Here is a 26,815-nt window from a genome sequence, read left to right on the forward strand (position 1 = left end):
AGGGAGCTTTTCCTAGCCACCGTGCTTCTACACCTACATTGCTTGCTGTTTGGGGTTTTAGGCTGGGTTTCTGTACAACACTTTGTGACATCAGCTGATGTAAGAAGGGCTTTATAAATAAATGTGATTGATTGATCGATCACAATCATTATTTGAACCGTATTTCAAACGCAGTAACAAAGTAATCAGTGGAAGTTGGTGGGAGGAGTTATAGGAGGACAGGCTCATATTAAAGACTGGAATGGAATAAATGGATTCAAACATGTTGACACCCTTCCTTTGATTCCATTCCAGCCATTAAAATGAGCCCATCCTCCTATACCTCCTTCCACCAGCCTCTTCTGACACATATGCATATGCACATATGCATAATTAGGATAATGTATACATAACTATACAGTAGTAGGCTAGGCCAAGAGATTAGCATTAGACAACAGTGACACCTGCAGCGACCTAAAAAAGAAAGATCCAAACTAGAACACTCCACTGGCCACTGACTTTGAAATGCATGCATGGACACTCCCACAAATGTAGTCTATGATGACTACATTGTAGCAATTTTGAGTTTATTAATGATACAGAAGCATTGTTGACCATACATGCTTAGACTTGCCTAGTTAAAAAAAAAAAATATATATATATATACTGAGTGGAAATCATAGAACATCATTCAGTGTCACATTTAGGAAACGATTATAAGAATGGGTAGCCTGTTTCGTCTCTCTCGTGTTTAAATATCCCTCACTCAGTCCTTCGTTTGGCGAATAAAATACAGTTTTTCAAAATACAGTATTTCAGTTTTAAATACTGTACCAAAATATACTTTCTCTGTCAGCTCTTTGGCGCCCAACAATCGCACGCATGAGGACCATATCAAGTACAAATAATGGGGATGTGATAAAACCGAATGCTAATAATAAATATGTTGTATGTACTTGTATGACTCAAATTCACATTCATACATATCCTTAGTATATCTATATTTTAACGGGTAAACGAGTAACATTTTATATTTCGATTGTATCTAATATTCATTAATCAAAATATCTATGCCCCCCTCTTTTCTCATTATTGACTGTTCCATTTCATCCCGCTCGTGACGCCATTTTCCTTGTTGTTTCTCTTTCGCCAGGATATTTCAACAAACTTGGATACATGCATTTTGAACAAATATTCACAATAATCACTTTAAAGACCCACCTTCCCTTTATTGAAGGAGAAGGGGTATTTATTGAAGTTTTTTGTTTCGCTTTCTGAGGAAAGTTCCTGATTAGGCGACCATGTACATCAAACAGGTAAACTAGCGGCGCGAGCTCCATGTCGACGACCCGCTCTCTGAAAATGATGCTTGCGGCCTAGCCAGATAGCTAGCTTTAGCTAATAAGTATTGTACATAAATTAACATTTACACGTAGCTAGCTAGCTAGATATAGTCTACAATACTGCACTTAGAAAAGTAATCTACAAAAATTGTCATGTGCCGGATTGCAAACAATTCTGGATCATGTCTGTCAGTAGGCTAGTTAGCTGAGGTACTAGTAGTAGTGATGCTAGTCGCTAGCTAATGTTATAGTAGCTAGCAATATGTGGTAACTTTCTTCAATCCAGCTAACGTAACTAGTTAGTGCAGATAAGTTAACTATCTTGCCAGTTAGCTATCAAGACAAGCCATTCATAAAGTAGTCACATTAGCTAGCTATTGAGATAACGTTTGTTATTAGCTAAGCTAGCTCGGAAGATACTGCCCCATCCAGCTTGCATAACATTAGTTTGCCTTTTGACATAGCTAAGACGTTAGCTGGCTTGCAATTGTTGGCAGCTAATTTCAACATCCTGTGAAAATAAACTATTGGTGGATGTCTGAATCGTTTATTCAATGCAATGTTGCTGTAACTAGCAAGCTTGGATCATTTAAGATTTGTGATAGCAGTTGCACTTCCCTTCTTATCCTCTCAGGTCATCATTCAGGGGTTCCGAAGTTACAGGGACCAGACTGTGGTGGATCCTTTCAGTCCAAAGTCCAATGTCATCGGTGAGATTCTGCCAAGTTTACTCTCTCCCAAAACCTCTAGCTATCTTTAGTCATAAACAACACCTCACGATGTAGGTAGAGGAAACAATGGCCTGCTGCCTTTCCATCCATTGATTGATTGACTGACATTTCCCTCCCTGTATGTTGTTTTCTCACAGTGGGAAGAAATGGATCAGGAAAAAGTAACTTTTTCTACGGTATGTGCGCGCTCTCCCCTTCTGATGTTTTCTACCATATGAAATTAGAAGAATATAAAAAATGGTGATGCATTTATTTGCTGTATATAATAAAAACAAATGTTTATTTTTCTTTCAGCCATTCAGTTTGTGCTCAGCGATGAATTCAGCCATCTTCGCCCCGAACAGCGCCTGGCCTTGCTCCATGTAAGTAGTGGAAGTTATACTAACAGTAATGAATATTATATAATCCTCAGTCTGTTGTTCAAATCAAAATCAAATGTATTTGTCACATACACATGGTTAGCAGATGTTAATGCGAGTGTAGCGAAATGCTTGTGCTTCTAGTTCCGACAATGCAGTAGTAACCAATGAGTAATCTAACCTAACAATTCCACAACTACTACCTTATACACACAAGTGTAAAGGGATAAAGAATATGTACATAAAGATATATGAATGAGTGATGGTACAGAACGGCATAGGCAAGATGAAGTAGATGGTATCGAGTACAGTATATACATATGAGATGATGTAATGTAGGGTATGTGAACATTATATTAAGTGGCTAGTGATACATTTTTTTTACATCAATTTCCATTATTAAAGTGGCTGGAGTTGAGTCAGTATGTTGGCAGCAGCCACTCAATGTTAGTGGTGGCTGTTTAACAGTCTGATGGCCTTGAGATAGAAGCTGTTTTTCAGTCTCTCGGTCCCTGCTTTGATGCACCTGTACTGACCTCGTCTTCTGGATGATAGCGGGGTGAACAGGCAGTGGCTCGGGTGGTTGTTGTCCTTGAGGATCTTTAAGGCCTTCCTATGACATCGGGTGGTGTAGGTGTCCTGGAGAGCAGGTAGTTTGCCCCCGGTGATGCGTTGTGCAGACCTCACTACCCTCTGGAGTCTGGAGAGCCTTACGGTTGTGGGCAGAGCAGTTGCCGTACCAGGCGGTGATACAGCCCGACAGGATGCTCTCGATTGTGCATCTGTAAAAGTTTGAGTGCTTTTGGTGACAAGCCGAATTTCTTCAGCCTCCTGAGGTTAAAGAGGCGCTGCTGCGCCTCCTTCACAACGCTGTCTGTGTGGGTGGACCAATTCAGTTTGTCCGTGATGTGTACGCCGAGGAACTTAAAACTTACTACCCTCTCCACTACTGTCCAATCCTCAGTCTGTTGTTAACCCCATAACACTGTTATAACAATGTTTTTCCCTGTCACTGCAGGAGGGAACAGGTCCTCGTGTCATCTCAGCTTTTGTGGAGATTATATTTGACAATTCTGACAACAGGTTGCCGGTAAGTTTCTCACCAAACATGATTGTCGCCTTTGACTATTTAGTCAGTCATGTTTAGTTTGAGATCTCTCCGTTCGTTGGTCAATAAATTCACTCTCCCTCCAGATCGACAAAGAGGAGGTATCCCTCCGCCGTGTCATCGGCGCCAAGAAGGACCAGTACTTCTTAGACAAGAAGATGGTGACGTAAGTGGCTGTTGACTACACGTCTGTTGTGACTGAGCAAAGATCGAAAATTGCCTCTCTGTTTGAATATGTAACTATCATGTAATCAGCAATCACTTATGTTGATTTTGTTCCAGTAAAAATGACGTCATGAACCTCTTGGAGAGTGCTGGTTTCTCCCGTAGTAACCCCTACTACATCGTCAAGCAGGGGAAGGTAAGACGGCACTATGAACATATGCTCTAAACAGGCTCCGTTGTGCATCATTCATTGGTTATTTGCTGCAAACGTGTTTCTTTGCACCACTGTGCTGACTATATATCTGTTCATACAACCCAACGTCTCATACTCATATCTTAAGTAACATGTTTTCCCCTGTTTGTAATCTGTGTCCAGAACAACCATATAACTTTCTACATAAATTATACAAAGGATAACTTTAATATGTTTCGTCTCTCTAATGGCTACCCAGACTATTTGCGCCCCCCATCTTTATGCTGTTGCTACTCTGTTATTAACTCTACCTACATGTACATATTACCTCGACTAACCGGTTCCTCCGCACATTGACTCCTGTACCGGTACCCCCCTGTATATAGCCTCCACATTGACTCTGTAACGGTACCCCCCTGTATATAGCCTCCACATTGACTCTGTAACGGTACCCCCCTGTATATAGCCTCGCTATTGTTATTTTACTGCTGCTCTTGAATTATTTGTTACTTTTATTTCTTGTTTTTTAGGTATTTTCTTAACTGCATTGTTGGTTAAGGCCTTGTAAGTAAGCATGTCACTGTAAGGGCTACACCTCATGTATTCGGCGCATGTGACAAATAAAATTTGATTCATCATGTATCCAGATCTACCATATACCTTTATACATAGGATACCTTTCATATGTTTCCTCTCTTTATCCTGTATCCAGATCACTTTATACGTAAGTTATACATGGGTATCGTTCATGTGTGTTTCCTCTCTTTATCATGTATCCAGATTAACCAGATGGCTACAGCCCCTGATTCCCAGCGTCTGAAGCTGCTGCGTGAGGTTGCAGGAACCAGGGTGTACGACGAGCGCAAGGAGGAGTCCATCTCCCTGATGAAGGAAACAGGTACAATATAAGAACCGAAGTCTCTCTATATGTCTACGATGACACCATCTAAGACTCTGTTCACATGCATTCAGTCACCAGATCTAAGCAGAGGTATCCTGACTCACTACCTAAGATTGGTTTTTATTTAGACAAATTCAAAGCGGGCAGTTATCTATGAAAAAAAAACAGTCGACTTTCAGACCTATCGCACAAACTTTAAAAATAAATGCTGCTCTTTCAATTTCCAAATAATTTTCAGAGGAAAGGCTATATAATTTACTTCCCAGAATAATCATCTCCCTTTCCTATTACAAATGGCCCTTGGTTGGGCCACCACAGTAGATTTAACTGTAGACCTAAATAACATACTGGTGCTCTGTTTTTGTGTTTCCCCCAGAGGGTAAGAGAGAGAAGATCAATGAGCTGCTGAAGTACATTGAGGAGCGTCTCCAGACCCTGGAGGATGAGAAGGAGGAGTTGGCTCAGTACCAGAAGTGGGACAAGATGAGGAGGGCTCTGGAGTACACTATCTATAACCAGGAGCTCAACGAGACACGTGCCAAGCTGGATGAGGTAACAATATCTATTTTTTAAATCAACTAAATGTGTTTATGGAGTTTGGGTTGAGAAATGAATACAATTTGATTTGACAGATATTTATCATGGGCACAGGATGTCTAACAAAAAGTAACTTTCAGTTGGTAGGGGTTTGCTTTTGTGGTCTGACCTTTCAAATTCTTCCCTTTTTAAATGGCATTTGATATTTTTGATTGCATAGTTAACTGTTCTTTAAATTCGGTTTCCTCTTTCAGTTGTCCTCCAAGAGAGAGACCTGTGGAGACAAGTCCAGACATCTGAGAGATGCCCAGCAGGATGCCAGAGACAAAGTAGAGGTAAGTGATTCTGCATACAGTATTTGCACAGAATGGCTTGGAGTGTATATGACTGTGATCAGCTTTTCACATTACCGAGACAAACTGTACTGAGCTGGCATGGTTACGCATCCATCCACCACAGTACCTGTAACCATGCTGAAAAGGACTAGGTGAGGGTTTGGTCGGGGGTGGGGCTCATCGCGCTCTAGCGACTCCTTGTGGCGGGCCGGGCGCCTGCAGGCTTTTTTTTGGTCATCAGTTTGAATGGTGTTTCCTCCGACACACGACACATTGGTGCAACTGGCTTCCGGGTTAAGCTGGTGTTAAGAAGCGCGGTTTGGCGGGTCATGTTTCAAGGGGATGCGTGACTAGACCTTCGCCTCTCCCGAGCCCTTTGGGGAGTTGCAGCGACAAGACAAGATTGTAATTGGATGTCACGAAATTTAAGAGAAAAGGGGGGTAAAACAAAAAGAGGTTTCTATCTTAGGGCTCTTGTGTATGCAAACCTGACCAGCTTTTTTTTCTATTTCCTCTACAGTCAGTGTCCATCTAGTCTACGTATTATTCCTCTCATTGCCTCTTCTCCTCTTCCTTCCATTGTAGGAGACGGAGCGTGTGGTGCGTGAGAAGAAGTCTAAGATCAGTGCCATGAAGGAGGAGAAGGAGCAGCTGAGCTCAGAGAGACAGGAGCAGATTAAACAGAGGACCAAGCTGGAGCTCAAATCCAAAGACCTGCAGGAGGAGCTGGCCGGCAACAGCGAACAGAAGGTAGGGGAGCACAGTGGTGGGGTGGAGGGGCGGGGTGAGTGTGTGCGTGTTTGAGATAGAGAGTGGTGTGTGTGTGTATGTGTAGTTGGCAACAGTGAACCGAAGAAACGGGGCGGTCAGAAACCTCCTCATCTGCGTCACTATGTGTGGGTTTAGATGTGTGTGTGAGACCCCCCCCCCCCCCCATCCTTACCTACTATGTACCTACCTCTCCATCCTCGAACGGGAGCCTCTCCATCTGCGTCAGTGATGATCCCCCCCACACCTCCAACACCCCCCTGCCTCTTCTTTTCTCCATCCCTCCCTCCCCCCTTCTTTTTCTCAGAGGGTAAGGACAGAAGCCTCTCCATCTGCGTCACTGATTCACCACACACCTCCATCTCTCTCCCCCTACTGCTAGTCTTAACCTCTCTTTCTCTCTCTCCCTGCATCGCTTCATTCTGGGCAGTGGCCCAAGGGAAGAGATCTGGCCCCAATCCCTGTGTGTGTTGCAGATTAGACAGCAGCATCTCAGCGAGGTTGGATTAGGCCCACCTGGCCGGGAGAATGTTGCAACAGCTTTCTTGTTAGCTTTGTTTTGTTGGGACTGTTGGAGGGGGGCAGGAAGAGGGAAGTAGGGAGAAAGCGGGTGGGTGTACCTGCGTCATCTGCCTTTCTGACTGCTGGGAGTCACATGATCCTATCTGAGTGATATGGATCAAAGCAGACTTTAGGAAGCTCCCGGGCGGCGACAACATCGATGAAGGCAGCTCCCGGCACCTCTCTTCTTCAGAGGGGTTGGGTTAAATGAAGAAGACACATTTCAGTCGAATGCATTGTTGTACAACTGACTAGGTATCCCCTTTCCCTTATGGTTGACATATCTAGAGTAATCACGTGTGTAGATAAAATATCTGCTGGCGTTTGAACTTATTTCAGTGATGACCCCCGCACACATATGAGTATCCTCAAATGCCTCTGAGTGTCACCCGTTGTCACTATTTGTTTCTATTTAATAATGATGAATTCCTCTTCCAGAAACGTCTGCTGAAGGAGCGGCAGAAGCTGCTAGAGAAGATAGAGGAGAAGCAGAAGGAGCTGCAGGAGACTGAGCCCAAGTTCAACACTGTGAAGGAGAGGGAGGAAAGGGGCATCGCCAGGTCTGTAGGAAAACCCTACACTGCTCAAGGCTCAACAATGAATTAATCGTTTGTAATAGGCAACAACTTTTTTTTAATGTATTAGTAAAAGGATATTTACTCATTTTCCCCCCATGTAATGTTAGTGACACCTGATGTTGAGCCACTAGAAAGTGAATGAAGTTGGTTCTCTTGTAATCCTCATTGGTGAAAGACTGGAGTGTCCAACATGGCACCTTAGTAGTAGGCCACTAAATAAGGAATAAGCCCCCCCCCCTTCAGAATTGTTTTCTGAACTTCCCTATGTACCTTTTAACACCTCCTGTCATCCCTCGCTCCACCCAGACTGGCCCAGGCCACCCAGGAGAGAACAGACCTGTACGCCAAGCAGGGCCGTGGCAGCCAGTTTACTTCTAAAGAGGAGAGGGACAAGTGGATCAAGAAGGAACTCAAGTCCCTAGACCAGGCCATCAATGACAAGAAGAGGCAGATTGCTGCCATCCATAAAGACCTGGAGGACACGGAGACCAACAAGGAGAAGAACCTGGAACAGTATAGTGTATAGAACCTAACTCACGACTCATTAACAGTTTAATTGGAACTATTATGGTTGATTATAGTGCAAATGATTTTGTTTAAATAGAACGTTTGATTCTGTTCTAGATTTCACTCTGTTCTATAATTCTTGGGATCAAGTTTCTATTTGACTGGTCTGTTTTTCCCTGTAGAAACTGGACCAGGACCTGAATGAGGTGAAGACCAGGGTGGAAGAGCTGGACAAGAAATACTACGAAGTCAAGAATAAGAAGGACGAGCTGCAGAGCGAGAGAAAGTAAGATCATGATCTATATCTTAATCATTTGTTTTGCTCCATCTTGTTTCTTGGGTTGAGTCATTGCACTGTTAGGCAAAGATATTGATTTGAACCTGTAAATCTTTACTTCGTCTTCTCGCTTTTCTTTCTTCTTTACTGCTTTTTGGTCAATGTTCGTTGAGTCATCGTTTGCGCTTTTATATATTGATTCTATCTTATAAATCGTAACTTTCTTTGCTCTTTTTTTAGTTTATTTTTTACTCTTTCCTCATTGAGTCATGGGTTTGCACTTTAAATATTTATTTACTGAGAAAATATGTATCTACTTTGTCTGGAATCCAAGACGAAGGCCTATAAGCCCTGACTCGATCTCCACCGTGTAAAAGGTTGGATGGTTGTTCCCCTTAAGACTTACATTCAGCTTCCGCCTGGCAACCTTTATTTCCTTACCAGACTGGTCTGCTCTGCTGTGAATGTCAGCATGCCTTTCCCCTCTCCTCTCCTTAACAATGGAGAGGTATTTATAACCCTGTGAGATGGATGCTGCCTGGTGCTTTGCACTGTGTGCTGTAGAGAAGGGCCTTGAGATACTGAGTTGTGTGAGGAGGAGGGAGAAGACCAGAGACGATGAATAGAATATGACATATGGGTCATTAATGTTTACAATAGAGCTGCTCTCAAAATTAAGGCATTTTCCTGGAAATGATTCAACAAAATGTGCATCTACAATATTTGCCCTGGCTGCATAATTTGGTACAATGTCTTTTGGACTGAATGACAAGTTAATGCATTAAACTAGCAGTGTGTTTGTCTGTGTGCCTCCAACAGCTATCTGTGGCGGGAGGAGAACGCTGAGCAGCAGGCCCTGGCAGCCAAACGAGAGGAGCTGGAGAAGAAACAACAGCTCCTTAGAGCAGCCACCGGCAAGGTCAGTGTGACCTCCTACCCAACGAAACACACACACACACACACACACACACACACACACACACACACACACACACACACACTCGCACCTTAGCATGCATTGTCATATCATGCATATCATCATCATACTGCCACCTGTAAGGTCAAAATAACCTCTCCCCTATTGCGCTAGATTGATCTATGAGTCATATTAATTATAGAAGACCCACCTTCACCTCTACATGAATGTCTATGTAATCCATATCATCCTACTAGCCTTATGCTAAACCATGTGTGGTAGTTCCATTTATCTATGAATTAATGCCAGATTAGATAGGACACACACCTTCCCCTTTACACGTGATCATACTAGCCTTGTGGTAAATCTTCTGAGGCAATCATAGATTACAAAGGTCACACCTTTACATACACCCATCCATTTATTTACTCCCTGCCCCACGGCCAAGGAGAAAGAATACACACACCTTCACACGGACACTCATTTCCACACATTTACTGTTTACAACCAGTCATGTCATGGGCCTGGTGTTACAGATGAATTACTAAGTCCACACCATGAAATGAAGGCTACACACACCGCCTCACTACCTACTCAACCGATGGTCGGTGGCTCGGCTTTAGCAACGAGGAGTCACTGATGAAAGCAATCCCACCTGAACACTGAAGATTCACTTTGTGACTCCATTATTGGGGAAAGAGAGAGAGGTAGTGATTTTGTGACTCAACCAATTATTAGGGAAAGAAATTGCGTAGAGGTAAAGACAGTCTAACAAAGAATCAGCCCACCCCTTTCTTCCCACTCTCCTAGAAATCTACAGTGTATGTCTATGACTCAGCTGCTTATTACTTTTTCAGTCACACTCTAATCAGTCCTTTCTTCAATCAAAATCTCCTCAAAATTACGTTCTATCAAAATTCTGGGTGGTTAGCTTGGTGATTGCCGTCTTTACTTGCTTGAGTGGTCCGGTCGAAGCTGACTTATACCCGGGACGTCACAGAGAGTACTTATCTTTTGGACTACAGAATGTGGAAAATCACTATTTTCACCTACGTAGACTAGGGATGGGCACTATTATTATAAATATCCAAACGGACGTTAGTTTTCAATGACTTCCGAGAGTACATACAAAGATAGACCATGACATTTTAAGAAAACAACAGTTTGGCTGTTTTTATGACTGGGCCCCATAACAAACAAATAAAGAGGTGCCGGTAGCCTACACACTTTTTTCACGCATGTGGCTTATTGTGGGTCAATCAAAGCTTCACTACCATCAAAGGCTCCATGTGTAGCAAGTGAACTGGGAGATTTCTAATCAATGCTAAATGGATTTAGAATGATGGAATTAAATTGGCTGAATTATGAGGATTAGGCTACAATGAGCAACCAACCGGTAGGCTGTTTTAATTTTAATTGATTTGTAGACAAGGACGTGGGGATCAAAACAAGTGCTTTCTTTAAAACGCATCTATTTCAACTGTCCGAATATCTCAAAAAAATTCAGGATATTATTCGAAATCTTTTCAAATGCCCATCCCTAATGAAGACACTTACGCCACAGATAAATATGCATTTAAAAAGTGTTGAAATGTTAAGGTAAATCTAGCTGTTTTTGTCCACATTAGGCCATTTTGAACGGTATTGACAGCATCAACAAGGTGCTGGAGCATTTCCGCAGAAAGGGGATCAACCAGCACGTCATCAACGGTTACCATGGCATCGTCATGAACAACTTTGAGTGTGAGCCCGCCTTCTACACCTGTGTGGAGGTCACCGCGGGAACCAGGTGAGTTCTTTTCTCCTGGATTAGAGGACACATTGGAGGAGAAGATCTGAGTTTCTTCCTCTCTGACCTCCGGGGTGTTTTGAGAAGGAGACGGGGAGAGGGGACACAGTGAATCGTGGAAAGACCATTGAGAAGGCCAGAGAGAAGCTTGTTTCCTCAATGTAAAAGTAACTGTTACTCAAACTTGTTGGCTCATACTCCTTCATGTCCCTGTCTCGACCAGGTTGTTTTACCACATAGTGGAGACAGACGAGGTGAGCACCAAGATCCTGACGGAGTTCAACAAGATGAACCTGCCTGGAGAGGTCACCTTCCTGCCCCTCAGCAAGCTGGATGTCAGGGACACCGCCTACCCTGAGACCAACGTAAGGGAATATTCTTGAATGGAATCGTCCTAAAAGTGTAACCAAGCAAAAAAATCTAACATACCTCAAATACCGTACTATGTATTTGACCCAGGCCTGCTATGTCTTAGGCTCGTCAAAGAGCGTTAAACTGACCTATATTTCCTCTCTCTCTCCTTTAGGATGCCATCCCCATGATCAGCAAGCTGCGCTACAGCCAGCAGTTTGACAAGGCCTTCAAGCACGTGTTTGGAAAGACCCTGATCTGTCGTAGCATGGAGGTGTCCACCCAGCTGGCCAGGGCATTCACCATGGACTGCATAACACTGGAGGGTAGGTATCGACTAACGTGATCAAGATGTCAATTAATGTAAATGACACCAATTCTGGTCTGCCTTTTACAGTCTATGTTCAAGTAACTAGAGGTTTGTTGGTGTAGATTTTGAAATTTTACGTTTTTTGTTGTGTTTGTGAGTTGGGTGTTTTTCTGCTGCAGAGGTGACCAGCACAGTACCATACCAGTTAGTGTGCTGTGGGACAGTTTATTTATTTAGTTAATTGTAATTTAAAAAAGTATTTTTCTGGTGTGTGATTTTGTTATTTATATATATATATATTTTTTTGTTTGTTTTGTTACTGTGTCTCTCAGGTGACCAGGTGTCCCACCGCGGGGCGCTGACAGGGGGTTACTATGACACCAGGAAGTCACGTCTGGAGCTGCAGAAGGACATGAGGAAGGCTGAGGAGGAGCTGGGAGAGCTGGAGGCCAAACTCAACGAGAACCTCCGCAGGAACATCGAACATATCTTTTAACTCCATTGTTAGTTTGTTGGTTAATTCATTCATACAGATCTTCCTAGTCCTCTAAATTAAAGACCCAAACTGATTTTTTGTTGTTGTAGGGCCTTATAAAATTTGATTGTTTTTGTCTAATATCCGCTTTGTTTCTCCCCAAATTCCGTTTTCTCCATTTTGTTTTTCCAGGTTTCTGTTTTCCCCTGTTTCTTCAAGTTTTCGTTCTCAAAATCACACTTAAAAAAGGAAAAACAACTTAATTGGAAATGTGTATTTTTGGATGTAGTTATCCTTTTCATTCTAGTGCACACCAAGCACTTGGCTGTTGTTTAAATCAAACCAAACTGTATTAGTCACATGCGCCGAATACAGCAGGTATATTCACCTTACAGTGAAATGCTTACTTACAAGCCCCTAACCAACAACACTTTAAGAAGTAAAAAAAAAAATATATATATATATATACACAGGGGATGCCGGTACAGAGTCAATGGGCAGGGGCACCAGTTAGTTGAGGTAGTATGTACATAGAGTAGAGTTCATTTGTGTTTTTGTAGTGCACGTGACGGTAGAGATTGCAAAACACATACTGATGCAAATAACCATATCATTCTGCCAGGTAAGCATAGGCTACTTTGTAGTTAACATTTAAATGGAAAGGTTTTCGGGAAAGCCCTTTCCATCTAACAAGACTTTTCATTAGCATCATCTCGAATGGCTACACAAGGTGGTAGACACGCAGTTTTAGGAAATACGAATAACTAATGCATTCTGTTCATTTATTATGATAAACTTTGGCAAATTAATATTCAATACATTTATTTGATTCCCTACTAAGTTCAATGCGTTTTAAAATATTGTTGAATTCCGTTTTAATATCTGGATTCCATGATTCTGTCTGCGTTTTCCGCATCAGGGATTTTATAGGCACTGTTTATGTTTCTGATTAGTCAGGAATACAGGCATGTATTGATTTGTGATTTGACCCATTTACCATGGTCCTGTCTCAGTCTAGCTTGTCATACACTAACTCAACTCCCTACCTTACAGTGGACCTGAAGTGAGTCAGACACCAGAGATACTAATATGCCATTTTAGTCCTAAATACAGGGGCTCAGTAGGTGATGGTGTGTTGTCATCTATCTCACGCTAAGTTGGAGGAGATTTAATGTGTAAAAGATGAACAGGTTTCGTATTGAAATGGGTGGGATAGTGTGTGGTGTTTCATGTCATTTAGTTGTAAAACATGGGGATTAAGCAGGTAATGGAGTGTCTCATGTTTTCCTCTCCCTGGTTCTCAGGAGGTTGTGTGTGATTGGCTGGTTGGAGGGTATTTCATGCCTCCAGGTTATGTCTTGAACCCAGCAGGAGGGAGGAGGTGTGTGTAGGTGGATGTTGGAGGATTACATGTATAATATGAGTGTGTGTGATGGCGAGCCAAAGAGGATTAGCTAGAGTGTGAGAGAAAGAGGGAGAGCAAGAGCATTGCCCTCAGACCTCTTTCTCTGTGAGTCACTGGTAGCAGGCAGCACCACGCCGTGTGTGTGTGTGTGCGCGCGCTTGAGTTGATTGTTGACATGGCATCACTCCTGTAAGCCCCCAGCAATGAGTCAGAGGTTCAATCAATGATTTTAAAAGGATGTTTATTTATATAGATATATTTTTTTATCTACACCACCTCTGGCCCTTAGGTAAGCTTGCCATTAGGGAGATGCCTGTCTGTTTTATTTTAAATCAGTCTTTAAAGGGGCAATCTGTCATTGCTACATCATTTTTTGACTTATTAATTATGATATGGACCCATTGAATCAAATTTAGAAATGACTGATGAGCTTAGTTCACCTGTCATACCCCCCAAAAATATGCCAATGTTTGTAAACAAAGTAAATGTAAACGAACACTATATAGACTCAAAACATGGTTAAAACTATAATTTTGATATCATGGACCGTCAGTCCTATGCATTTGAGAGCGGTTACATTTCTCCAGCCCTGTCCCTCAGCTTTTAACCCAAACGGGCAAGGAGTCCAATTTTTTATTGTTTAAATTGCTGATGGCCACTTCAATTATATGGAAAACGAAAGATCTATCTCATGTATGAAGTATGTTCCTTAACCCTCCCCTGTATGTATCAACAATGAGATCTATAGGTTATATAGGTCCTACTTGTTTATAAAGTATGTTCCTTAACCCTCCCCTGTATGTATCAACAATGAGATCTATAGGTTATATAGGTCCTATTTGTTTATAAAGTATGTTCCTTAACCCTGCATCACGTATCAACAATGAGATCGACCAGCTGATGAACCAGATGCAACAGATTGAGACCCAGCAGAGGAAGTTCAAGGCCTCCAGAGACTCCATCCTGTCTGAGATGAAGATGCTCAAGGAGAAGAGGCAGCAGTCCGAGAAGACGTTCATGCCGAAGGTGAGGTTGATTTGGACTTCAATGTGTCTCTTGGTTTCTATCGGGCCCTATTCAAGGGAATCATGAATAAAATGTAGCCGTAGTTGACTGAATCAGACCTTGATCCAGTTCAGCGTTATGACCAAAAAATGTCAGATTGTTTTGAGATTCAGAAAAGTACCGTACACATCCAGGAGGATGATAAGAGGGGTGTATTTATATACCCTACAAATGTCAGTATTATGCTGCCATGACAAGCACCCCGCCTTTTTACATTTGAGAAAATGCAGCAGTCTGAGAAGACATTCATGCCTAAGGTAGCCTATAGTTATATAGCTAACTTTATGATTGTTGCTGTCTTCTTCTGTCTAGACTTCTTGAATTATCTTGTACATGTAGTCCACCAGTTGAACACATGAACACATTGCTGCACTGTTCTAGCATAAACTGTGCCTGCTGCTTGCAAACCAAATGTCATCTTTTGGGCATTGATAAAGTAATTTCAACCCATTTAATCTCTCCTCACAGCATCGCTCTCTCCAGTCTCTAGAGCCCTGTCTCCATTCCATGGAGTCTACCCTGTAACTCTTCCTCTCTTCAACTATCTCTCCTTTGTTCTCTCCTCACAGCAACGTTCACTGCAGTCTCTAGAGGCCAGTCTCCATGCCATGGAGTCCACCAGGGAGTCTCTGAAGGCTGAGCTGGGGACAGACCTGCTCTCTCAGCTCAGTCTGGAGGACCAGAGACGTGTTGATGACCTCAACGACGAGATCAGACAGCTGCAGCAGGTAAGGAGACAGTTAATGAAACACTACAGGGGGAACAAGTTTAAACGGGGCACTGTGTGGATGTATGTGGTGTTTGAATGGCTGGATAGCTGGATGGTTTTACCTACTGTTAAGACCTTGACGTCGAAATCAGACCACTCCAACATGTAAACATTACAGCTAGAGACAGGAAACACGTTTAAATTGGGGCACAGATTATATCTAGAATGAATGAATTACATTTTTATTTTTGTCATCACGAATTAGAAACACATCCCTTGTGAATTAATTGACACATAAACAAACATTGCAATACCACAGTGAATTATTGTAATGATCATTCTTCTTCTGTTCTCTGCATTACGCATCGCATAAAGAGTGAAACAAGTTCAATCAGTACATAATATTAAATAAGGTTATCCAAACAATAATTATATTCCTAGAGCAGTAAAATCATACATGCATATACAGATAAATAAATACATATTAAACAGAAGGCATTTAAACCCAGTCTGGCACAAAGAGAAGATTCATTTGGGAGACAAGCCTATACACAATCTATATACACACGTACAATTTACCACATATAAGGTAAATATTTTTACAATGTAATTATAGGTAGCCCTTTTCTTTTACTCCAGTCTTTATCTACATTTTCCACAAATGGAAATACACAATGGACCAAAAAAATGTTGTTTCTTCTCATCGCTCAGCCACATGATGCCAGGGTATATCTGGTGTGCTTTCTGGAATAAGAGCAAGCGTATATCGTGGTAGGAAGGGCAATAGAGGATAAAATTAGTTTCATTCTCCATTTCTTCGAGGTCATAATAGTTACATAGTCTTTCCTCTTCCATTTCACCACAATACCGACCTGTTTCAATACGCAGAGGCAATATCGCTGATCTTACCTGTGCACATAGCGATCTCTTGCTTTTAGGTAGGTTATGCATAATATATCTCTCACACACAAATTCACCCATAATCAAACAAAAGGTTCTCAATTTGGGGTTATGATTAATCTCCACCCATTTTTCCCCCAAATTGCATCAATAGTTGTTTTTTAATCATATCTATGTCTATATCTATGTCCCGAGGGTGTGGGAAACCAATCTGTACGATAACATTTCCCATCAACCCGTCTTTAACAAACTATAGGCTAAAAGATCCCTATTTACAAAATCAATGTTTTAATTCTATTTAATTTAACCTTTTATTTAACTAGACAATACAAAATCAAAAGCTTTCTGGAAATCAATGAAACATGCAAAAGTAGGCTTCTCTTCGTGTAATCTATTTCTGATTATTGTACAGACCGAGAAGATATGATCTGTACAGGCTGGACTTCTGTTTTGTTCTTCCACCAGAATGTTTTTATCCTCCAAAAAGGTCAATAGCCTATTGTTGAGGATGGATGAATATAATCTATAAACTGTACTTAATAAACTTATGCCTCTATAGTTCAATGGCACTCTCGGGTCATTGTTTTGAAGATATGGGAATGGGATTCACTATAGACTTGTATGGCAGTATACTGTACTCCAAAAAAATTGGAGCAATTATTATTAATTATTATTATTTTTGTATTTTTTTAACCTTGATTTAACTAGGCAAGTCAGTTAAGAACAAATTATTTTTTACAATGACAGCCTACCGTCAATTTAGGGGATTTTTAAACCTCATTAGGCTAAACACTTAGCCTAAACACAATCACTTTCTTAACTTTTGCAGACAGCTCCTCATTTAAGTACGGGTTACATATATACGAGGGATCTGACATTTTATTTTCCATTTTAGTTCTCTGGGAACATGTGTCTTTATAAAATGATTCCTCAAAATATGCTACATTTTCAATACCTGAGAACAATCTAGCAAACCCCTTCTCCCACTCCTTAAGAACCTGTGTAATATCAGAGTTCAGCCCCCTTGAGGATTTATTGTCTGTATCCCCTCAAGGTGTAATAACTGCCCTCTCTTATATCTCCGTTTAAATAGGTGCAGTCTTTTATCAAACACATGCTCTTTTTTTCTTAAATTCCTTCCTAAAATGTTCTCTTGTATATTCCTATCTTTACACTGTAAAAATAAGTTCTTAGCCTTGTGCATTACTGACCATAGATCCTTTAGCTTATCATTCCAATAAGACTTGTTCGGCTTGTAAACTTTCCTGGGCTTCTTTATTCACATACTTTTTTTTCCCATATTTCAGAATATATAGTATCACAAAATGTTTCATACCACACATCTAAATCAAATGCTGTTTCTTGGCAAGGTATTGATGAGTTCCACCAGAGCTCTACATGCCAGTTCAGAACATAGAAAGTCATTTAGCACATGTATCTTATTGTAATTAGGCCTGTACTGGGTATGTATCTGCTTGTAATTAGGCCTGTACTGGGTATGTATCGTCTTGTAATTAGGCCTGTACAGGGTATGTATAATCTTGTAATTAGGCCTGTACGGGGTATGTATCGTCTTGTAATTAGGCCTGTATGGGGTATGTATTTGCTTGTAATTAGGCCTGTACTGTACGGGGTATGTATCTTCTGCCCCGAATGATGTATTACCTGGTTGAGAAAGTTTGTGGATGTTATCAAGAATACAGACAGTGATTGAATGAATACCAAAAGTTCACTTGATTCTAATTTATCACCCTGTCCCTGATGATAGAAGAAAATGATGGCTTATGATCATTTCCCTGTCTTGTTCCTTCCGTTGTTATATCATACATGGATTGTTAACAGCTTTGCCTTTTTGATACAAAAACACCCTCAGACTCACAGTCGATTTTTAAGTGTCCTCGATGAGTTGAGCGCTAGCTAGCTGCGGTGGTGTGGGCACTGCATTCACAGCCAACCACACAGACACACTACCAGCTGCTCACAATGACCACCTCAGTAGCCACCTCAGCCGTTCTATCTGCTAACGTTATGCAATCGTCCCCGATTATAGAAATAGACTCATGTTCTGTACAGGAGTAGGTAGACGGGCTGTGACCCTCAGTCTCCTCTCTCTTTCTCTCCCCGCCTGCAGTTCTTTTCATATTTTTTTTCCTCTAAATTCATTTCTCTTTCTTTCTTATGAAGGCTCCTTTGTTTGGGGTGTGAGTGGGGGGGTACGCTCTATTTCTCTCATCTATTCTATTACAAACAGAGGGAGTCTCTCTCTCTGAAATGTGTTCTGTATTTTGTTATGAAAGATGAGGACAAGAATGTTGAACAACAAACATGATTGTTGTGTTTGTGTGTGATGTATTGTTGTATGAAAGGAGCAATTCATCATGTTATCTTTGTGTGTAGGACAACAGGCAGCTGCTGAATGAGAGGATCAAGCTGGAGGGGATCATGACCAGGGTGGAGACGTACCTCAATGAGAACCTACGGAAACGCCTCGACCAAGTAGAACAGGTATGGTGTTACACAATGTGCAAAACTAAACCTAGAACAAGTCCGGTTCCACAGTAGAGGTACTGTTCCACAATTTTCCAAACAGAAACTAGAACCGGTCCGGTTCCAGAATGTCTAGATGGGAACCTAGAACAGGTAGAATTCCATATCACAATAGTGACATTTTTATTATTATTTTTCATTTATTTAATCTTTAACATTTTTTCAGTCAGAATTTATTTCACAATATCTCGTGACCCCACCCCCACATATTGACACAACCTTAAAATTGCAGCATTAACTTTTTTACATCAACAAATAACCTTCAATTCATTACATTTTAATCTGTTATCAAAATGAAAAGAAACCATTAAATAAATACTCATTAAAATGTCATTTTTCTAAATATCTTTCTCAAAAACGATTGTATGTTGTCCCATACGATAATCTGTACCGTTTATTTTTTTATTCCCGACTTTGAATACCACTGCTGTAGGAGATGTATGAGCTGAGAGAGACATAGGGAAGCGCTTGTAAATGTGTTTGTTACTCCTCATTAACTTCTTTCTCCATGTGATCCTGTAGGAGTTGAATGAGCTGAGAGAGACTGAGGGAGGCACCATGCTCACAGCCACCTCCTCAGAGCTGGAGGGAATCAACAAACGCATCAAAGATACACTGGCACGCTCCGAGGGTAGGTCTCACACACACACACACACACACACACACAGGCATTAGCAATATAATGGAGCTCACAGGAAGTATTGTATTGGTCTCTCTTGAACAGTAGTACGTTATTTGACCTGAATTGATGAAAACCTACACACAATCGTCAATATCAATAGAGGTACAACTCAAGTACAATAGTTACGTCTTCAAAGTGCCAACTGTCCCTGTTCATCCCCCAGACCTGGATGTGCTGATCGACAAGGCGGAGATTGAGGTCAAGGACCACGCCAAGAGCATGGACCGCTGGAAGAACGTAGAGAAGGAACAGAACGACGCCATCAACCATGACACCAAGGAGTTGGAGAAGATGACCAACCGACAGGTCCGCCTTTTCAATCGTCAGCTAAATTAGAGTTCAGTGTTTCCATTATTTTGGATAGATTGGGGGTAAAGGCCCTGCAATAGACTAGCATCCTGCCCAGTCGGTGTACAGAAACAGGAGATGGGCTCCTGCTCCTATGAGCCGTTCTGGCTCGCACAAACCAAGGCTACTTACTGTACCTTATTCGGATGCCCATTGACTGACCCCATGACGACGCTAATCTTCCTGCAGTCCATACACACGACTAAAAATACATTCGACATAAGACTTGACCATTTATGTTGAAAGACGACAGATAAGCAGATATTAGAATAGTTTAAAATACCTGATAGGTAACACCTGTTTTTGCGCCTTGTGTCTCTGATCATTGCTGATGCTGTGTGGTAATAAAGTACTGTTACTACTCCTACTACAGGGCATGCTGCTGAAGAAGAAAGAGGAGTGCATGAAGAAGATCAGGGAGCTGGGGTCCTTACCACAGGAGGCCTTCGAGAAGTACCAGACCCTCACACTCAAACAGGTGAATTCTCTCTCTCGGAATAAACACACACACACACACACTCTCTCTCTAGGAGTATAGACACACACTCCCTAGGGATAAACCTGCACACATACTCTGAACACACACTCTATAGGTAAACAAACTCTCTCTCTCTGGACTCCCTGTCCTGTTTATAACTTTCAGGACTTTGATTAGAAGCCAAAGCCAAACAGTCACGACGACAATAATCTCAGAGAGCCTCCTCAAGCCTCGACCGAGGGGCCAGGGCCTGGTCACATACACACGGCTGAGACACCGCCCACCCACTCTCACACTTATGAAAGCAGCAGCAGCCACCTCACTGTGACTCAGAAACCTAGTTAGCCGGCTCCTGCCGCCAGACATCCCTGGGCACCTCGGTGTGTGTCGAGTGGGCTGCTGGCTCATCTCTCATAAGTGTGTGTCTCCTTGACCAGACTAGAAATATCCTATACTTCGTGAGGATGAGCGTTAGCTTCCTTAATCTTTCTCCCCAAGACATTGAGTTTTGATTAGCTGGCCAGGTCAGATAGTGGATTCTAGAAGTGGATGAAGCCAAAGGATGATAATCTACCTCTTATACAGCCTCTCCTTTTGATAGGTCTCTTGACTTGACATAGAAACTGAAGATTATTAATAGTTTTGAGTGTCTTGGAGGGATACGTGTCAGAGTTGGGATTATGGTTTTTTCAACTCCTCTTCATACTCAAGAGATGATGATTAGAAATATCCTCTTTGGCACTTTGCCATCGAGCTTTTCGACGGAATCGTGTATGTCTACAATACAGCATGTGTAGTAACGCGTTACCTCGCCTCTTCATCCAAATGTTCCTCTCCACAAGTTGTTCTGTAAGCTGAAGCAGTGGAACACAGAGCTGAAGAAGTACGGCCACGAGAACAAGACATGTTTAATGTTACCCTAACTCTCTCTCTCTCTTCCTCTCCCTCCCTCTGTAGCTGTTCCGTAAGCTAGAGCAGTGCAACACAGAGCTGAAGAAGTACAGCCACGTGAACAAGAAGGCCCTGGACCAGTTTGTCAACTTCTCTGAGCAGAAGGAGAAGCTGATCAAGCGCCAGGACGAGCTGGAGCGAGGACACAAGTCCATCATGGAGCTCATGAACGTGCTGGAGCTCAGGAAGTACGAGGCCATCCAGCTCACATTCAAACAGGTACGTTATCCTCACTGGGAAAGTTACCAACCCCATCATTAGGTGACCGGTGCGCTTCAACCCTTGAATCAAAACCTCAATCGAGTCTCAAATTGGTACGCTTTCAACCTGATTTACATCTCTAACAGATAGACTGTGATGCCTTCTGCACATACACCTGTACCCCTGAGCAAGGTCTCAATCAGAGAATTCAACCCCCCGAATAAGTCCTTAACCTTCAACACAAATGTTCATGATTTAACCATATGAAACTCAAGACTCCAAATGAAGGACATGTTGTTGTTGAGTTCTGTCAGAATGAGTTCAACGAAGCACATTCACATTGCTGGATTGATAATATTAGTTTTTACTTACAAGCTCTTTTTCATTTTGCAGTAATAATCTCTGTTCCAGAGTGACTAACCAGGGCCTCTCGGGTGGCGCAGTGGTCTAAGGCACTGCATCGCAGTGCTAGCTGGGCCACCAGAGACTCTGGGTTCGAGCCCAGGCTCTGTCGCAGGAGGTCCATGGGGCGATGCACAATTGACCTAGCGTCGTCCGGGTTAGGGAGGGTTTGGCCGGAAGGGATATCCTTGTCTCATCGCACACTAGCGACTCCTGTGGCGGGCCGGGCGCAGTGCACGCTAACCAATGTCGCCAGGTGCACGGTGTTTCCTCCGACACATTGGTGCTGCTGGCTTCCGGGTTGGAAGCGGTGCGGCTTGGTTGGGTTGTGTTTTGGAGGACGCATGGCTTTCGACCTTCGTCTATCCCGAGCCCGTACGGGAGTTGTAGCGATGAGACAAGATAGTAACAGAGCCAATTGGATACTATGAAAAGGGGGGTAAATTTTTTTTAAAATATATATTTTTTAAGTGACTAACCATATCATGACAAATTCCATCTTTCCTCTCCTCAGGTGTCTAAGAACTTCAGTGAGGTGTTCCAGAAGCTGGTTCCAGGGGGCAAGGCCACCCTGGTGATGAAAAAGGGTGACACGGAGGGGGGTCAGTCCCAGGATGAGGGGGAGGGGGGTACCGACAGCGAGAAGGGCTCAGGCTCTCAGAGCAGTGTGCCCTCTGTAGACCAGTTCACCGGAGTCGGCATCAGGGTAAGAATGTTTATGGACCGGTGTGTGTGTTTGAGAGTGAACCCAAGAACCACTAGAGAGATTTGTGATAAATAGTGTAAATGTCATATGTACTCTGAATAGCTTTTATATGGTATTTTTTTCTCCCAATGTTACACAATGTAATCAAAGAGCCAGTGTCGATACCACATTACACTTGTTTTTTATACACACACAGAGACGACACCAATTGTTGGTCATGGAAATTTGGTTGAAAGTCATGAAATTCGATATGTCAATGTGTATGTAGAAAGTATTCATACCCACATTTTGTTGTTACGTCCTGAATTCAAAATAGATTAACATTCAAATACATATCACCCATCTACACACATGCCCCATAAGGACAGTGAAAACATGTTTTCAGATTTTTTAAAACTAATTTATAGAACATTTTATACAGAAATATCTCATGTAAATAAGTATTCACACCCCTGAGTCAATACATGTTACAATCATCTTTGGCAGCGATTACAGCTGTGAGTCTTTCTGGGTAACTCTAAGAGCTTTGCACACCTGGATTGTACAATATTTGCCCATTTATTATTTTAAAAATTCTTCAAGCTCTGTCAAGTTGGATGTTGGTCATTGCTAGACAGACATTTTCAAGTTTTGCAATAGATTTTCAAGCAAATTTAAGTAAAAATGGTATTAGTCTTGGTAAGCAACTCCAGTGTATATTTGACCTTGTGTTTTTAGATTATTGTCCTGCTGAAAGGTTAATTTGTCTCTGTGTCTTTTGGAAAGCAGACTGAACCAGGTTTTCCTCTAGCTCCATTCCATTTATTTTTATCCTAAACTCCCTAGTCCTTGCCGACGACAAGCATACCCATTACATGATGCAGCCACCACTATGCTTGAAAATATGAAGAGTTGTACTAAGTGTTGTGTTTTTGGATTTCCCCCAAACATAATGCTTTGTATTCAGGACAAAGTTCATTTCTTTGCCACATTTTTTACAGTTTTACTTTAGTGCCTTATTGCAAACATGTTTTTTTTTTAAAAATGTATTCTTACATGCTTATTTTGACTCTGTCATTTAGATTAGTATTATGGAGTAACTACAATGTTGTTGATCCATCCTCAGTTTTCTGCCACAGCCATTAATCTCTGTAACTGTTTTAAAGTCACCATTGGCCTCATGGTTTCCTTCCTCTCTGACAGCTGAGTTAGGAAGGACGCCTGTATCTTTGTAGTGATTGGGTGTATTTATACACCATCCATAGTGTCATTAATAACTTAACCAAGCTCAAAGGGATACATTTTTACCAATGGGTGCCCTTTGCGAGGTATTTGTGGTTGACTCTGTGTTTGAATTTCACTGCTCGACTGAGGGACCTTGCAGATAATTGTATGTGTCGGGTACAGAGATGAGGTAGTCATTTATGTTAAACACTATTATTGCACACACATAGTGAGTCCATGCAACTTACTTGTTACACATAGTGAGTCCATGCAACTTACTTGTTAAGCAAATGTTTATTCCTTAACATGTTTAGGCTTGCCATAACAAAGGGGTTGAATACTTACTGATTCAAGACATTTCAGCTTTTCATTTTTTATTATTTAAAAAAAACACAATTCCACTTTGACATTATGGTGTATTGTGTGTAGGCCAGTGATACAAAATCTGAATTGATTCCATTTTAAATTCAGGCAGTAACACAACAAAATGTGGAAAAAGTCAAGGGGCGTGAATACTTTCCGAAGGCACTGTATGTGTATATCCTTTTCAATAATATTCCACGTGTTTCTCTGGTCTTGCCCCCCTCCAGGTGTCGTTCACGGGGAAGCAGGGGGAGATGAGGGAGATGCAGCAGCTCTCTGGAGGTCAGAAGTCCCTGGTGGCCCTGGCCCTCATCTTCGCCATCCAGAAGTGTGACCCCGCTCCTTTCTACCTGTTTGATGAGATCGACCAGGCCCTGGACGCACAGCACAGGAAGGCTGTCTCGGGTAATAACACCACTCATAGCAAATAAATACAGCATAGTTTATACAACACAACCACTCACAGACGGCCTCCCTTGGATAAGAAGAGATGGAGTAAGTGTGTTGAATTTACAGCTAGCCTTTCTGTCTTGATTTTCAATGGGTGGCAGGTAGTTTAGCAGTTAAGAGCGTTGGGCCAGTAACTGAAAGGTCGCTGTTTCAAATCCCAGAGTCAAGTCGGTCGATGTGCCCTTGAGCAAAGCACTTAACCCTAATTGCTCCTGTAAGTCACTCTGGAGCGTCTGCTGAATTACAAATGTATCTGTAAAATAAATGTTCTGACTTTAATAAGTCTGTTGAATTTACAGCTAGCCTTTGTCTTGATTTTCAATGTTCGGCCATCCACAACCCTTGCCTGGCTGCCTGAACTCCTTGCTCCGGCCAAACGCTACGCCCATGGACGTTAGTTTCTTCTCCACAATGAGTCTGGATCTGAGTACCCCCCCAACGATTTCTAGAACTCTTAACATGTTGTGATTGGTCCCAGAAACGGATGGGTTGGGCCAGAGCCCGAACACACTTAAGCAAAGCAGCAATTTGAAAATTCGTCATTGGCTTTGATACTCTTGATTGGTTAGAAATGAACCAATAGCTGTTGACTTTGTTTTGTACAACACCCATCATTTTGACGTCCCCACAAATGGCTTCAATGATGGCAGTCACAAACTGAAGTATATAGAGCAGTGGAAGAATTCAGTTTGAGTCGTCAGGCAACCACAATCCTTCAAGCAAGCATGAAGAAATGTGAGCATTATAACATATCTATAAATCTCTTATCCTTACCAGTGTGTAATGTGTGTTCCAGATATGATTGTAGAGCTGGCGGGCCATGCCCAGTTTATCACCACTACTTTCAGACCTGAGCTTCTGGAGTCAGCCGACAAGTTCTACGGAGTCAAGTTCAGAAACAAGGTGAAGTTACTTAAACGTTTATACGTTGGTCCACATCGGTATGAATGTGTGGGTACTGGCTACTCACTCCCTGGCTAGTTTTAGACTAGTTTAATAACCTCTGGCATTCAGAGACGTGAAAAGTATGTTTCATAAGATGGTTGTCTCAGTGGAACTCAGACACAGGCATTGGTCACTCACTGTGTGTGTGTTTCCAGGTGAGTCACATTGACGTGATCTCGGCAGAGCAGGCGAAAGACTTTGTGGAGGACGACACTACCCATGGTTAAGAATAATCAACTCTTCCTCATCCACCTCCGTAGTGCACTGCCTAACTCTGAGCCTTCAGTCCTCTCCACTCCGACAGAACTCAACCAGGACTCTATGGTCAGCCATTATTGGAATCTATTCCCATTCTAGCGTCAGAACTCCCAGGTCCATCATCTAGCGTCAGAACTCCCAGGTCCATCATCTAGCGTCAGAACTCCCAGGTCCATCATCTAGCGTCAGAACTCCCAGGTCCATCATCTAGCGTCAGAACTCCCAGGTCCATCATCTAGCGTCAGAACTCCCAGGTCCATCATCTAGCGCTCAGTAGCTCCACCACTGTTCCCTCCTCTATGACATCGTTATGACCACATCCATCGTCTTGTCGGCCGAGGAGGGGAAATAAAAGTTCATTTTGTTTTTTTCTGGCCCGTTTTTATTTTATTTTTAACAATGTTTTCAGGTGGTCATGTTGATGTTTGAGATGAGGGTGAATTTCAGTGCTGGTGCAGCCTTTGACCTCATTGTTTATTGAAAATGGAGAACCTTTCAGATTTAAATGCATGTTCTTTTTTTATTTGAAACTGTTGGTCTGTGCTGATGTTGTGCTGAGGATTTTTCATCATAAATTGGTTGGTCACTTTGAATCTCAAACTGTGAGGTATAGTGAAAGACAGAGAAATAATAACCCGTTTGTCAGAATAATCTTTTTTAAGATATGACATATTATTAACTTGTTGTAATGTCGTTACCAGAAAAATGGTTTGAAACTATCTGAATTTTTTGTATTCTTTCTTTTTGTTAACGGTGTCTTGGCGTTCCCTGTTGTAGGTCATTATCTTGTAACCAGTTAGTTCTACACTGACTGCAGCATTTTAACTAGTTGTTCTCTCCATGTTACTCTATTAGAAAACAATAAAAATCGTATAAGGACATTTCCTGAAGAGAAGTTGTGTGCATTTGTAGTGAAGTAAGTTGTAGTGTGACATGTGATCTGTGTAGCATTATACCACTGGGTGGCGCTAGGTCACAAACTCTTCACCTCCCGAACCATACATCTGTCTGGTAACTAA

At 42.0% G+C, this 26,815-nt stretch overlaps 1 protein-coding gene across 1 annotated transcript; it reads left to right on the forward strand.

Moving 5' to 3' along the window:
- The first annotated feature begins 1,065 nt into the window (after positions 1–1,065).
- Positions 1,066–26,680, forward strand: LOC118936477 (structural maintenance of chromosomes protein 3). The gene is made up of 30 exons (XM_036949249.1): positions 1,066–1,295; positions 1,957–2,032; positions 2,191–2,229; positions 2,348–2,415; positions 3,431–3,502; positions 3,607–3,686; positions 3,803–3,881; positions 4,659–4,776; positions 5,156–5,331; positions 5,571–5,651; positions 6,237–6,401; positions 7,419–7,540; positions 7,865–8,078; positions 8,248–8,351; positions 9,162–9,261; positions 10,887–11,047; positions 11,271–11,412; positions 11,574–11,724; positions 12,041–12,193; positions 14,463–14,614; positions 15,223–15,381; positions 18,660–18,767; positions 19,332–19,440; positions 19,655–19,797; positions 20,213–20,317; positions 21,275–21,487; positions 22,386–22,577; positions 24,371–24,548; positions 25,390–25,496; positions 25,694–26,680. The coding sequence occupies exons 1-30, from the start codon at positions 1,281–1,283 to the stop codon at positions 25,763–25,765; spliced, it is 3,654 nt and encodes a 1,217-aa protein (XP_036805144.1). The 5' UTR covers positions 1,066–1,280; the 3' UTR covers positions 25,766–26,680.
- The last annotated feature ends 135 nt before the right edge of the window (positions 26,681–26,815 follow it).

Source organism: Oncorhynchus mykiss, chromosome 17 (assembly GCF_013265735.2).
Source record: "Oncorhynchus mykiss isolate Arlee chromosome 17, USDA_OmykA_1.1, whole genome shotgun sequence".
NCBI lineage: Eukaryota > Metazoa > Chordata > Actinopteri > Salmoniformes > Salmonidae > Oncorhynchus > Oncorhynchus mykiss.

Coding starts and splice junctions, on each gene's coding strand:
- LOC118936477 (XM_036949249.1), top strand. Junction 3,687..3,802: donor TTAGACAAGAAGATGGTGAC/GTAAGTGGCTGT, acceptor ATTTTGTTCCAG/TAAAAATGACGTCATGAACC. Junction 5,652..6,236: donor ATGCCAGAGACAAAGTAGAG/GTAAGTGATTCT, acceptor CTTCCATTGTAG/GAGACGGAGCGTGTGGTGCG.